The 13,109-nt window shown below is 36.7% G+C and overlaps 1 protein-coding gene across 8 annotated transcripts in view; it reads right to left on the minus strand.

The window, feature by feature from the left end:
- Positions 1 to 13,109, minus strand: part of USP34 (ubiquitin specific peptidase 34) — a 246,396-nt gene that overhangs the window by 40,064 nt on the left and 193,223 nt on the right. For all 8 annotated transcript variants that reach the window (XM_055540390.1, XM_055540389.1, XM_055540391.1 and 5 more), the window contains exons 49-53: positions 11,817 to 11,989; positions 9,067 to 9,220; positions 6,924 to 7,002; positions 5,692 to 5,745; positions 5,488 to 5,583 (exon numbers count right to left, since the gene is read on the minus strand). In XM_055540390.1, coding sequence (XP_055396365.1) covers positions 5,488 to 5,583; positions 5,692 to 5,745; positions 6,924 to 7,002; positions 9,067 to 9,220; positions 11,817 to 11,989 — 556 coding nt within the window. The remainder of the gene's footprint in view (positions 1 to 5,487; positions 5,584 to 5,691; positions 5,746 to 6,923; positions 7,003 to 9,066; positions 9,221 to 11,816; positions 11,990 to 13,109) is intronic.

Genomic DNA, 13,109 nt, shown 5'->3' on the forward strand with positions numbered 1-13,109 from the left:
CAGAATCAGGTCTTAAAATCACTAATTAGGGCTCCTGCTCCATGTTATCAATATTTAAAAAAATCACAGACCTGATTTGGCCTGCTTCCGAGTTCTTGTTCCTCTAGCATTTCCAATCATGGCAGCTTTCTTATAGCCCCGGGGAGAGACTGACAGCATTAACCTATCCAAATTCAGTGCCTTTTCACAGCAACAGAGCCCCATTCCAAGCTTCCTGCTTTTAGCCACAAGCTCAGCTCCTGTGTCATAATTTTTGTCACCCTTTACCCCACAAGAACTTAACTCTCAACCACTACTGCTTTGGTCTTAGAGCCTGGTAGACCCTGGAGAAGGCAATGGCACCCCACTCCAGTACTCTTGCCTGGAAAATCCCATGGATGAAGGAGCCTAGTAGGCTGCAGTCCGTGGGGTCGCTAAGAGTAGGACACGACTGAGTGACTTCCCTTTCACTTTTCACTTTCATGCATTGGAGAAGGAAATGGCAACCCACTCCAGTGTTCTTGCCTGGAGAATCCCAGGAATGGGGGAGCCTGGTGGGCTGCCGTCTATGGGGTCGCACAGAGTCGGACACTACTGAAGTGACTTAGCAGCAGCAGACCCTGGTTTCTACCAGGCTCAATGCTTTTCATTCTATTCCATTTTTGCCTGGAAAATTCCATGGCCAGAGGAGCCTGGCAGGCTATAGTCCATTGCGTCACAGAGTTGGACACAACTGAGCAACTGGGCACAACAATTTCTGTCCTACAGAAATATTCATTTTGTTTTTTGATGGCCCTTTTTACATTGTATCCATACAATATATGTGGAGCCAACTGAGTATGTCTAAGTATTAGATTACTGCACTACACTGATGAAAACATTCCTAGGTATTTTATATGTATCTGTCCAACTTCACCTTGGGCCACTCCTTCACCACAGCCACAGCCACAAAGATTATCATTCAGCTTCTAAACCATGCCAATAGGCTCTATCCTTCTTCAAGAGATTTATATATAATGTTCTGTTTGCCTGGAGAACTTACCACATGATTAATTTCTTACTGACTTTCAAGTCTCAGTTTCAGGTTAACTTAAAACATATCCAGATTACCTGCCCCCTCCAGCAATCCTGATCAACTCCCTACCATTTCTGAGCACTCTGCTTGTTCTATCCATAACAGTCACTACAATTTATCACGTTTGTTTACTTAATATATTTTATGGTTTTAAAATTTTCTATTTTCCCCTTGAGAAAGTCTGCTCCCAGCTATATTTCAACTGAAGAAATCTAAAGGACCAGATTCTACTTTATGTCTAAAATCTATGTTGATGTTAAATAATACAATAAAAATATTACATTTTATTTAATTTTTAGTAAAATATATATGCAGCCAAACATTTTAAATTAATAAGCTAAAACAATGATAGGAGAAAATGTTTGGTTTAGGTCTGCAATCAGAAATAACGCTGAGGCATCCCTGGTGGTTCAGTGGTAAAGAATTCGCCTGCCAATGCAGGAGACAAGGGTTCAATCCTGGATGTAGGAAGATCCAACATGTTGCAGAGCAACTAAGCTCGTGTGCCACAACCACTGAGCCTGTGCTCTAGACCCTGGGAGCCACAATTACTGAGCCCATATGCCACAACTACTGAAAGCCTGACTGCTCTAGAGCCTGTGCTCCAAAACAGAAGCCATCACAATGAGAAGCCTAGAGAGTAGCCTCCACTCTCTGAAACTAGAGAAAAGCCCATGTAGCAACAAACACCAAACACAGCTGAAAATATATAAATAAATTATTTTTTTTTTAAAGAGTAATGTGGTTCAGCTTGTTTTTCTATTATAGTAAAAGTCTGGGATTCTCTTTTGTCACAGTGTAGATCAGTGGTCCTCAAAGAATGGTTTAGGGAGGGGAGAAGTAGGGGTGGGGGTGGCATGTAGGTACAGTGACCTTCATGGGGTGTCCATAAAATTCAAACATTTTATTCAAGCAGCTCATGCAGCTCAATACCAGAAAAATAAATGACCCAATCAAAAAATGAGCCAAAGAACTAAACAGACATTTCTCCAAAGAAGGCATACAGATGGCTAACAAACACATGAAAAGATGCTCAACATCACTCATTATCAGAGAAATGCAAATCAAAACCACAATGAGGTACCATCTCATGCAGGTCAGAATGGCTGCTATCCAAAAGTCTACAAACAATAAGTGCTGGAGAGTGTGTGGAGAAAAGGGAACCCTCTTACACTGTTGCTGGGAATGCAAACTAGTACAGCCACTATGGAGAACAGTGTGGAGATTCCTTAAAAAATTGGAAATAGAACCACCATACAACCCAGCAATCCTACTGCTGGGCATACACACTGAGGAAACCAGAATTGAAAGAGACATGTGTACCCCAATATTCACTGCAGCACTGTTTACAATAGCCAGGACATGGAAGAACCTACATGTCCACTGGCAGATGAATGGATATTACTCAGCTATAAAAAAAGAACACATTTGAATCAGTTCTAAAGAGGGGGATGAAACTGGAGCCTATTATACACAGTGAAGTCAGAAAGAGAAACACCAATACAGTATGTTAACGCATATAAATGGAATTTAGAAAGACGGTACGATGACACTATATGCAAGATAGCAAAAGAGACACAGATGTAAAGAACAGACTTTTGGACTCTGGGAGAAGGCAGGGTGGGATGATTTGAGAGAATACCACTGAAACATGTGTATTACCATATGTGAAACATATGATCAGTCCAAGTTTGATGCATGAAACAGGGCACTCAAAGCCAGCGCACTGGGACAACCCAGAGGGATGGGGAGGAAGCAGGGAGGGGGTTCAGCACAGGGGGACACATGTACAACCATGGCTGATTCATATCAACGTATGGCAAAAACCACCACCACAATATTGTAAAGTAATTAGCCTCCAATTAAAATAAATTTTTTAAAAAAGGATTCAAACAATTTTATTAGTAACACTAAAATGTTATCAGTCTTAAAAAAAAAAAAAAAAAAAAAACCACCTCATTCTCTTCTGAGTGTACAATGGAGTTTTCCAGAGGCTCAATGATGAATGAAATCACAAGAGACCAAGTGCAGAAGCTGTTATGAGACTCCAGCTGTCTTCCATTAAATCAGGTATTAAGAGAGATTTGTAAAAAAACAGAAGAAGTAAAACAGGGCCACTTTCCTCACTGAACTGTTCTGTTTTGAAGAACTTTTTTTTTTAAATTATTTATATCAGAATGTCATGAGTTATTTTTTAAAATAAATTTTTAAAATTTGCTTTAATTTTAATATGGTAAATATTGATACATATAACCACATAAAAATGAATAGTTAAAACTCTAAGGTTCTCAATATTAAGAATATAAAGAAGTCTGGAGATCAAGAAGTTTGAGACGTAAATGAGCAATATACAGTTGACCCCTGTCGTGCTGTGTGGCATACGAGACCTTGGTTCCTAGACCACAGATCAAATTCCCTGCAGTGGAAGGGCAGGGTCTTAACCTCTAGACCACCAGGGAAGTCCCTACAGCTGACCCAAACCTTGAACAATGAGGGAGTTAGGATTGCCAAAGTCCTGCAGTAAAGATCTGTATATAACTTTTCTCTCCAAAATTTAATTACTGATAGCCTACTTGTGTTGACTGGAAGCCGTTAGACTGATAGCATAAACAGTTGATTAATACATATTTTGTATGTGTTATATACTTTATTCTTACAACAGAATAAGCTGCTAAGTCACTTCAGTCATGTCCGACTCTGTGCGACTCCATAGACGGCAGCCCACCAGGCTCCTCCGTCCCTGGGATTCTCCAGGCCAGAACACTGGAGTGGGTTGCCATTTCCTTCTCCAATACATGAAAGTGAAAAGTGAAAGTGAAGTCACTCAGTCGTGTCCGACTCTGTGCGACCCCATGGACTGCAGCCTACCAGGCTCTTCCGTCCATGGGATTTTCCAGGCAAGAGTACTGGAGTGGGGTGCCATTGCCTTCTCCCAAAATAAGCTAGAGAAAATATATTTACAGTACTGTATTGTATTCATCTATACTGGTGTGTTTATGTTGTCTGCTTACAAGATGAACTTCAATACCTGCATCAATAGCTTTGGGCTTTTTTTTTTAATATTTATCTATTTGACTGCACTTGGTCTCAGCTGTGGCAGGCAAGGTCTTTGATCTCGGCTGCAGCATGTGGGATGTTTAGTTCTGGCATGCAGGATCTTTTTTAGCTGCAGCATGTAAGATCCAGGTTCCTGATCAAGGATCGAATCTGGCCCTCTACATTGGGAGCTTGGAGTCTTACTCACTGAACCATCAAGGAAGTCCCTCAATAGTCCTATACAAAACACTGTAGATGTTATATGTATTATGAAAACTACACATCAAACATGAAAAGATAACATGAAAAAGAAATTCATATTTACTTATACATCCTGCGTTTATTGAAAAAAAAAAAACACATATAAGTAGAACCTTGCAGTTCAAGCCTATGCTGTTCATATGTCAACTGTAAATCAGTAAGATTTTATTTAAAATTTTATTTTACTTCAATAAGTGGGCTGACTATCATAAAATATTGTTAGGGCCTCATCTAGAACACAGTCTACATTTATCTGAATACCTTGGGAACACGAAGTCTTGCACATAATGATGATAATCTATAATAATTTTGCTATTATGATAGAAGTTGAAATAAATTTTTGTATAAACAGGTGAGTTTCATAGTTTGATTTCTCATTCTGATGGTAAACCCAATTAAGGGGTTTGGGAGAAGGTAATATACTTGGCACTGCATCAGAAAATTATAGGTAGGCAAGATACCATTAAGAGTAGGGAACAAAATCTCCACAGCTTTAAGACTTGACCAAAACAGGGCAAAATGCCAGTCAATCAATGAAAGTTTAATTGTCTTGTAGGAAGATTACATGTTTACCAGGTAAACCTTCCTGCAGATTTACTTTCTGTACTTTTGGCTGAGTCAGTTTATAACACTGATATAACACACTCAGCATGAATATCTTTTATAAATCCCTAACAATATCACTTAATATATTATTAAATGAAGAGAGCTTCATTACTACAAATGAGACACATTTTAAAATATATATATACAAACATTTTAAATGCATTTAAAATACACTTCTGTATAATACGAAGCATAAGAAAAGGAATACTCTCAGTCCTATCACCCAATCCAAATATATCACCGATCATACAAGTTAATTGTGAGCTTGCACTAATTCCACAAACCTTTTACCTCTCTTATTTTTTCTTCAGTGTTACTAATAATTGTTTTCCACTCCCTTTAATCTCATTCACTTTATGTTCACCTGTCATATGTCGGTATTACCAAGACTATTTGTAAAATAAATAGTGTTAAGGTCTACTTTGGATTACAGATACTAATGATGTTTGAGCCTGCTTTTATACTATAGAATACTTGCATAAATACTTAACATGCTTTTAAATTGTTGCTAAACTTAAATTAACTCATACCTCTAGCAATTCAGATGAAACATCAAATTTGTACTCTTTGCCACTTTCTTCCTCTGGTTCCATGCGTTTGTAAAACAGCATATATGCACTGTGGGTCTTCAAGAAGGAAAAAATAGTATATTTTCATTTTGACATAGTTTAACTATACAAGTAGATAATATGGAAGTCAGAAAACAATGTAAAATATATGAAGGAAATGGTTACCTTTTCAAAGGAGAAATCCATAAACTTATCTGTAACAGAATCATAGGTCTTGGTCTGTATAAAAAAATGAAAGTTTTCCTTAAGAAACAGGTACACTCAGCTGTATTTATATACAAAATATTTTACTAACAGATATTTAAAACTTTACAGTAATTTTGTAAACAGTTCTCAAATAGCATTATCACATAAAAATCTTTGACAGAAATTTTTGGCAAAGAAAATATCAAAATATTTTTAAGGTACTTTACTACCAATATATAAAGTTTAATAAAATGGACTGCAATCTGAAAAACTACTTTTAAAAGAAGAGTTTTGCAAAGTTTGTTTTCATTTTAATCTTTTTTTAAGGAACTATTCTAGGAAAAACACCTAGAGATGCAATAGGTTTAGCTATGCTTTCAATGCTAACACATTATTTACTTCCTTCTTCTACTCATTTTCAAAGTGTTAAGAATTTTTCTACTTCTCCTTTTTGATTCAGAATAGTACATAAGAGCATCAAAGAGCAATAAGAAAGCCTCTTCATTAAAATCCAGAATGGCGACTAGTTATTCACAATAAACATAGTTACTAAAGGGAAATATAACTTTATCTGGGCTTATCTGTGAAATATAAAATACTTTTTAATACCTGATTTAGAGAATCAACAGGGAAAATTTAAAGTTTTCAGAAAATTGCTACCAGGGTAAAATGCATATGAAGTGAAATTATTTTAAGACTACTCTAATCTGTCTTTTTTACATCTTAACTGCTAATTACATAAGAGATAACCCTTTTCTATCCTGTCACTAGTAATAATTAGTAATAACAGCTGCTATTGTTACAGAAAGCACCAAGAATGATCTTTAAAGTTCAGCTTAAGCCAACTTCCTGGTCAAAGATTTCTCACAGTAAGTCAATAAAGAGCAATTTCTTCCTGCTCTAACCCCAAAGCATTTAAGTAAACAACTTATTCAATAATGTCTTGTATCAGTGTAATTTAACTCTTATACTTTTATTTTTCAATTGTAAGTCAACTTCTTAATCAGTTGAAGAAATCATTTAAAAAATATTTTTTAAAAAATTGCCATGTCTGGTATCTGTTCCAAACTTAGTAACTATGCTAAACAAATAAGAAATTTTACATATAATTAGGAACTAAAGGAAAGTTAAATGACTGTTTTGGGGTTTTATGATACTGTAAAGCACTTGGAAATTCACAAACCACTTAAAAATTTTTGAATAAAACTTACCGTCATCTCTCCACCAAAACATTCAGAGGCAAGTTGAGCAGAATCAAAAGGTTTTACCTCAGCATCATTAAAAAGATACCTAAAGCAGAGCATATATGTATTGATCAAGTATATATGTACTATATATAAATATATGTATATGTGACTGGTTCAAAATTGGGAAAGGAGTATGACAAGGCTGTATATTGTCAACCTGTTTATTTAACTTATAAGCATAGTACATCATGTAAAATGTCAGGCTGGATGAATCACAAGCTGGAACCAAGATTGCTGGAAGAAATATCAACAACCCCAGATATGCTGATGACACCACACTTATGGCAGAAAGTGAAGAGGAACTTAAGAACCTCTTGATGACAGTAGAAGAGGAAAGTGAAAAAGCTGGCTTAAAATTCAACATTCAAAAACCTAAGATTATGGCATCTGGTCCCATCACTTCATGGCAAACAGAAGGGTAAAAAGTGGAAAAAGACAGATTTTATTTTCTTAGGCTCCAAAATCACTGCAGATGGTGACTGCAGCCATGAACTTAGAAGACATCTGCTTCTTAGCAGGAAAGCTATGACAAACCTAGACAGTGTATTAAAAAGAAAAGACATCACTTTGCCAACAAAGGTTCGTATAGTCAAAGCTATGGTTTTTCCAGTAGTCTCCAGATGTGACAGCTGGACCATAAGGAAGGCTGAGCACCAAAGAATTGATGCTTTCTAATCGTAGTGTTGGAGAAGACTCTGTGAGTCCCTTGGACTGCAAGGAGATAAAACCAGTCAATTCTGAAGGAAATCAACCCTGAATATTCATTGGAAGGACTGATGGTGAAGCACCAATACTTCCGTCACCTAATGAGAAGAGTCGACTCATTGGAAAAGACCCCGATGCTTGGAAAAACTGAAGGCAAAAGGAGAAGAGGGCAGCAGAGAATGAGATGGTTAGATAGCATCACCAACTCAAAGGACATGCATGAATTTGAGCAAACTCTGGAAGCATTGATGGACAGGGAAGCCTGGCATGCTACAGTTCATGGGACATGACTTAGTGACTAAACAACAATATGTACTTTACCTGTGTTGTGCCTATTTTTAAAATATTTAGATTACATTCTAATATATTACAAATATTGATCAAACATTAATATGCAATCAATTCTAACTAAGCTCTTGTTTTGACAATTTTAATCCACTAGAAATTGGGAATATAGTTTCACAACATAGTTATAACCACCTTAAAATGTGATAGATCTATTTATAATCTAGGAGTAACAAAAGAGTTCATATAAGCGAGGAATAAAAAGTTTGCATAAATATAACATGTAAAGCTATTGGACAGAAAATATTAAGAGCCTGGAAAACTTACCAAGATAAAGGTACCATTTCAAAATTTATTTTCAAATGGACCAGAAAAAGTAAAAGATACCATAGACATGATGGCTTAAAGAGAAATAATTGAACAAAAGTATTCTGCTAAAAAAGTGAAGCTGCTCAGTCGTCTGCGACTGTTTGCAATCCCATGGACTGTAGCTTACCAGGCTCCTCCGTCCATGCAATTTTCCAGGCACGAGTTCTGCTAAGCACAAATCAATTTACCAATGTACACTTTGTTCAAAGCAATATCCCCAACACTTAGAACAATGCCCAGGACAGCAATAGTCTCTACATATAAGAATTTAACCAACAACATTCGAAGGCCAAAAACCAGCTATTAAAGACTGATTGAATGACTTCCAGCCATTAACTTGATAAAAGATGATAAAAAAGAATGTGTGTTAGAGGGGAAAAGTAAAGTGAAGAAAATGGATATGCAGGTAATTTCTAAGTGGAATATATAAGGACTTTGTGGCCATCCACAGGTAAGATTCAGAAGGTGCAATATTGTCTATGAATCTTAAGCTGTGTGCAAAACTCTTGAGGGTCTTCATTTTTCTTGAGTAAGCATTTATCAAGTTCTCAAAAAAGTGCAGAAATCTATAAAGCTTAAGAACAATGGATTCATATTATCTTTTGAAAGCTGCTTTCATTGAAACATTTTATGTGCCCCCTTTCCAGACATAGATAAAGTTTAAAAACAAAAATCTGAAAACATATCTCAGGAAAAAAACTATCATAAGTTTATACTTTAAAAATTGAAAAAAATATTTAAAACTCACCATTTATTGTTTTTATAAGCATGTGGGTTGACTATATCTCTAATGAAGCTGTAATAGTGTCCACCATCTGCGGTTCCTGTATGAACAGTCACTCCTATCAAGTCATACTCATAGCTCTCCGTGTCTTTTGAATGATCACTGACTTCCTTAAAACCTGTAATGATTTACATAAAATGGCAGTGATTTTGAAAACAGCACACAGTGACATCTTAGAATCACTTGGTAGACTATACTTCATGCACAGAAATAGGCACAGATACTTCATATATTCAAACAGGCACAAAACAACTGTATTTGCTGTCACTCACTATTTATAGCCTACAATTTTAAGGAACTTTTATACACATTACTGGAAAAACAACTACCTTGTTAGTGCATAACTAGGGACAATCTCAACATAACAAGTAAATGTAAATTTTTTTGTTTGTTTGTTTAATCTGGCTATTCCTTTTGAAATAGATAAACTTGAATGAAACAGTGTATATTATCTTTATTAGGAATAAGCAAACACAAGATCTGAAAGGTATTAACATATTTATGCCTGTTAGTCTATGTTAAGGAAAATGAAGCACTGTACTGGTAGCATGGTTCCAACTGTTTCATCAATTAATAAAAAACACTATGTATTAGAAGCTTTATGTACAAAGAAACAAAATAAAACATACTTCCAACCACAGAGATTCAATTTGAAAGGTTATTATAATCGATACTAAGGAAAAAACTCCAGAAGATGTATGATTTACGATCTATATTTCCACCATCACACAAAAAGAAAAGGTGTAATTAAAAGCAAGTATGAAACAGCAGACTTGGTTTCACCTGAGTGCACAGTCTAACATGAAAAGTGAAGCAACAATTAGCTGAAGAGGAGGAAATGGCTGACAGTGGCAGAGCAGTGGCTGAGGAGTTTGGGTATACTAGGATCTGATTCTGTGGCCTAATAAACTCCTTTATCTTGGCATTCTTGTTATTTTCACACATGGTAGCATCATGAAAAATACAGTGAAGCACAGTTACTATGTAGTCTTGCTATAATTTTACAAATGGTTTGAAAGCATTCTGAAAAGTAGGACGTATATATACAATGTCAACTTCTTAAATCTGTCTATATTTTCAAACTTACCTCTTTTTGGTCACTTCCTGAAATTCCTAAATGTACTCAGCTTTACTATAAAGTTCCCTCCCTTAACCCTGTATCCCTACATAGTTAGAATCACCATCCTCTCTTTTCAAAGAAAGATTATGTTATTCTCTTGAAAGAGTAGTGCTCACTCATTGCTTATATCTCTCATTTCCCATTTAGTGAAGAGTAAAACATTCACTGGATGCTCATTAAGTACCCAGCAATACAGTATAAAGATTAAAATATGGTTCTTTTTCCTAAATCTTATAATATGGTGGCTCTTCAAATCTCAAAAATTTCAATCTGCATAACTTTCTATACAAACAAAACACCACCAGGCCTCTTATGTAAAATAGAACTTCTCTCTGCCAAAGAAGAATGGAAAAGGTAAGGGCTAAACCAGTTCTGCTTTCTTCTCTCCTCTCATCTATTCCCATTCCTCACCATGGTTCTTAGGGCATGTACACAGATGTTTGAAAATCACTGGTCTTATGGAAAGAACAGCAATTTGTAGGTAACTCAAGTGCCATTTTAAATTCACTGCAAACTGCCTTCCTACCACAATACCCATATTAAATTGCTGTGATAACCAAAGATCTTCAACATGTTAGATAATTTTCCCTTGTGGTCTTACTGGAACTGTTGCTTTTCTTTAGCATTCAATACTTTTGACCACATTCCCTCGTTCTTGAGCTCCTGAAGTACTGATCCCACTAGTCACCTAACTGATCAAACAGAAACCTTTCTTGACTTTTCCTTCCTCTAGGAGTAGACTGACTAAACTATAAGCTTCAGAGGGGTAGACACCTTCTTCTTGTTGTCATTATATTCTCATTATTATGATAGCAAGTTAAATAGTAGACAGATGTTCAGGAACTTTGTTGATTTCATTGTTTCACTCAGTCATTGAGTTTTATTAACTCTACTGCCATACACTTCTCTCTAACCCTACTAGTATGCTTCTATTCCTGTGGTTTGCCTTAATAGCCTCCCCACACTCCTTTTATTCAGCCTCTAATCCATTTCTATTACTATAGTTAGAATAACTTTCTCCAGATCTCACCTGGTTATCTTGGTTTCCTGCTTAAAATTTTTCAATAGCTTCACATTGAAATAAAGATCAAAATCATTAACTTGGCCTACAAAAGACTAATCTGGCTGCCACTCTTTTGCCTATTTTACCAACCCCCTAACCCCCCACCCTCCAACAAGACTATTTGCTCCTCTCAATCTAGCTCTTGATACTCAGGTTCTGCTTAAATGTCACCTTCTCTTGAAAGCAACCCTGTGATTCCCCTCAACCAATCTGACAACACTTAATATTAATAATCCCCTGTTTAAAATATGCCATGCCCAATAGACTCAAGTTCTTCAAGACCAGGAACCATGTTTATCTCATTCACTATTGTGTCCCCGATGCCTAGAACAGTGCCTGCAACACAGTCCTAGTAGATACAGAATGTTTATAGGCCAACTGTCTGAATATACCATATTGTCTTTAGAAACAGTTTTCTAAGATTCAATTTAATTTTCTTAAATGTATATTTAATTACAATGTTGTAATTAGGACTATCTTGTCATGGCGACCTACAGTAAACACAGGCAAGAGAAAGAAATTTTGCATTACCTTCTTTCCTGTCACTCTTTCCCATAAGGAAATCTTCTGTATAGGGTGTCATATCCAAACGTAATGGAAAGGAAAAGTGTGTATTCACTTTTTCTTTCATCATTGTGACCATATTAAATGTATACCTCATAGTATTGAAACTCAGAATCTGGGGCAATTTCTTAAAACATGCTCTGAAAGACAAAAACAAAAGTTGTTAAAAATTATCTTTCTAAAGTATTCTAGCTATTATCAATTACATTTATACTACACTTATTTCCATATTCAATTCAGAGTAATAATAAATAGTACTCTGAATCATGCTCTTATTAAATCTATCCATCTATTTCCTTCTTACATGACTTTCTATTCTGAAAGAACTTCCCCATGTCTAGATGGGAAAAACTACCATGATGAGGATGGGAGAGCAAAGCACAGCCTTCTGAATTAGGTCAGATTATTTGGGAACCATTAGCATATCAGTCCGGAGAAGGCAATGGCACCCCACTCCAGTACTTTTGCCTGGAAAATCCCATGGATGGAGGAGCCTGGTGGGCTGCAGTCCATGGGGTTGCTAAGGGTCGGACACGACTGAGCGACTTCACTTTCACTTTTCACTTTCATGCATTGGAGAAGGAAATGGCAACCCACTCCAGTGTTCTGGCCTGGAGAATCCCAGGGACAGGGGAGCCTGGTGGGCTGCCGTCTATGGGGTCGCACAGAGTCGGACACGACTGAAGCGACTTAGCAGCAGCAGCAGTATATCAGTCGGAGAAGGCGATGGAACCTCACTCCAGTACTCTTGCCTGGAAAATCCCATGGACGGAGGAGCCTGGTAGGCTGCAGTCCATGGGGTCGCTAGGAGTCGAACATGACTGAGCGATTTCACTTTCACTTTCATGCACTGGAGAAGGAAATGGCAACCCACTCCAGCGTTCTTGCCTGGAGAATCCCAGGGACGGGGGAGCCTGGTGGGCTGCCATTTCTGGGGTCGCACAGAGTCGGACACGACTGAAGTGACTTAGCAGCAGCAGTATATCAGTAGAGAGTGGTATTATGGTAGTAGATAAAATTTTTTAGCAAAGAATGAGTAACTGAGAAAACCAGAGCTTGAAGACAGAACTGAGTATGATCGGTTGAACACTTACTATATTATAGACATCTAGAAGTATGATAAGAGTACAAGAGGACTGAATAATACTTTTCTTGGGAGATATTTGACAATATTAAAAAAAAAAAAAAAAGTAGAATATTAGCCAAATTAAAGGAATGCTTCAATAAGGAAACAGTTATCAAGAACAACAGATTTATTCA

The sequence above is a fragment of the Bubalus kerabau genome, chromosome 11, assembly GCF_029407905.1.
Source record: "Bubalus kerabau isolate K-KA32 ecotype Philippines breed swamp buffalo chromosome 11, PCC_UOA_SB_1v2, whole genome shotgun sequence".
Lineage (NCBI taxonomy): Eukaryota > Metazoa > Chordata > Mammalia > Artiodactyla > Bovidae > Bubalus > Bubalus kerabau.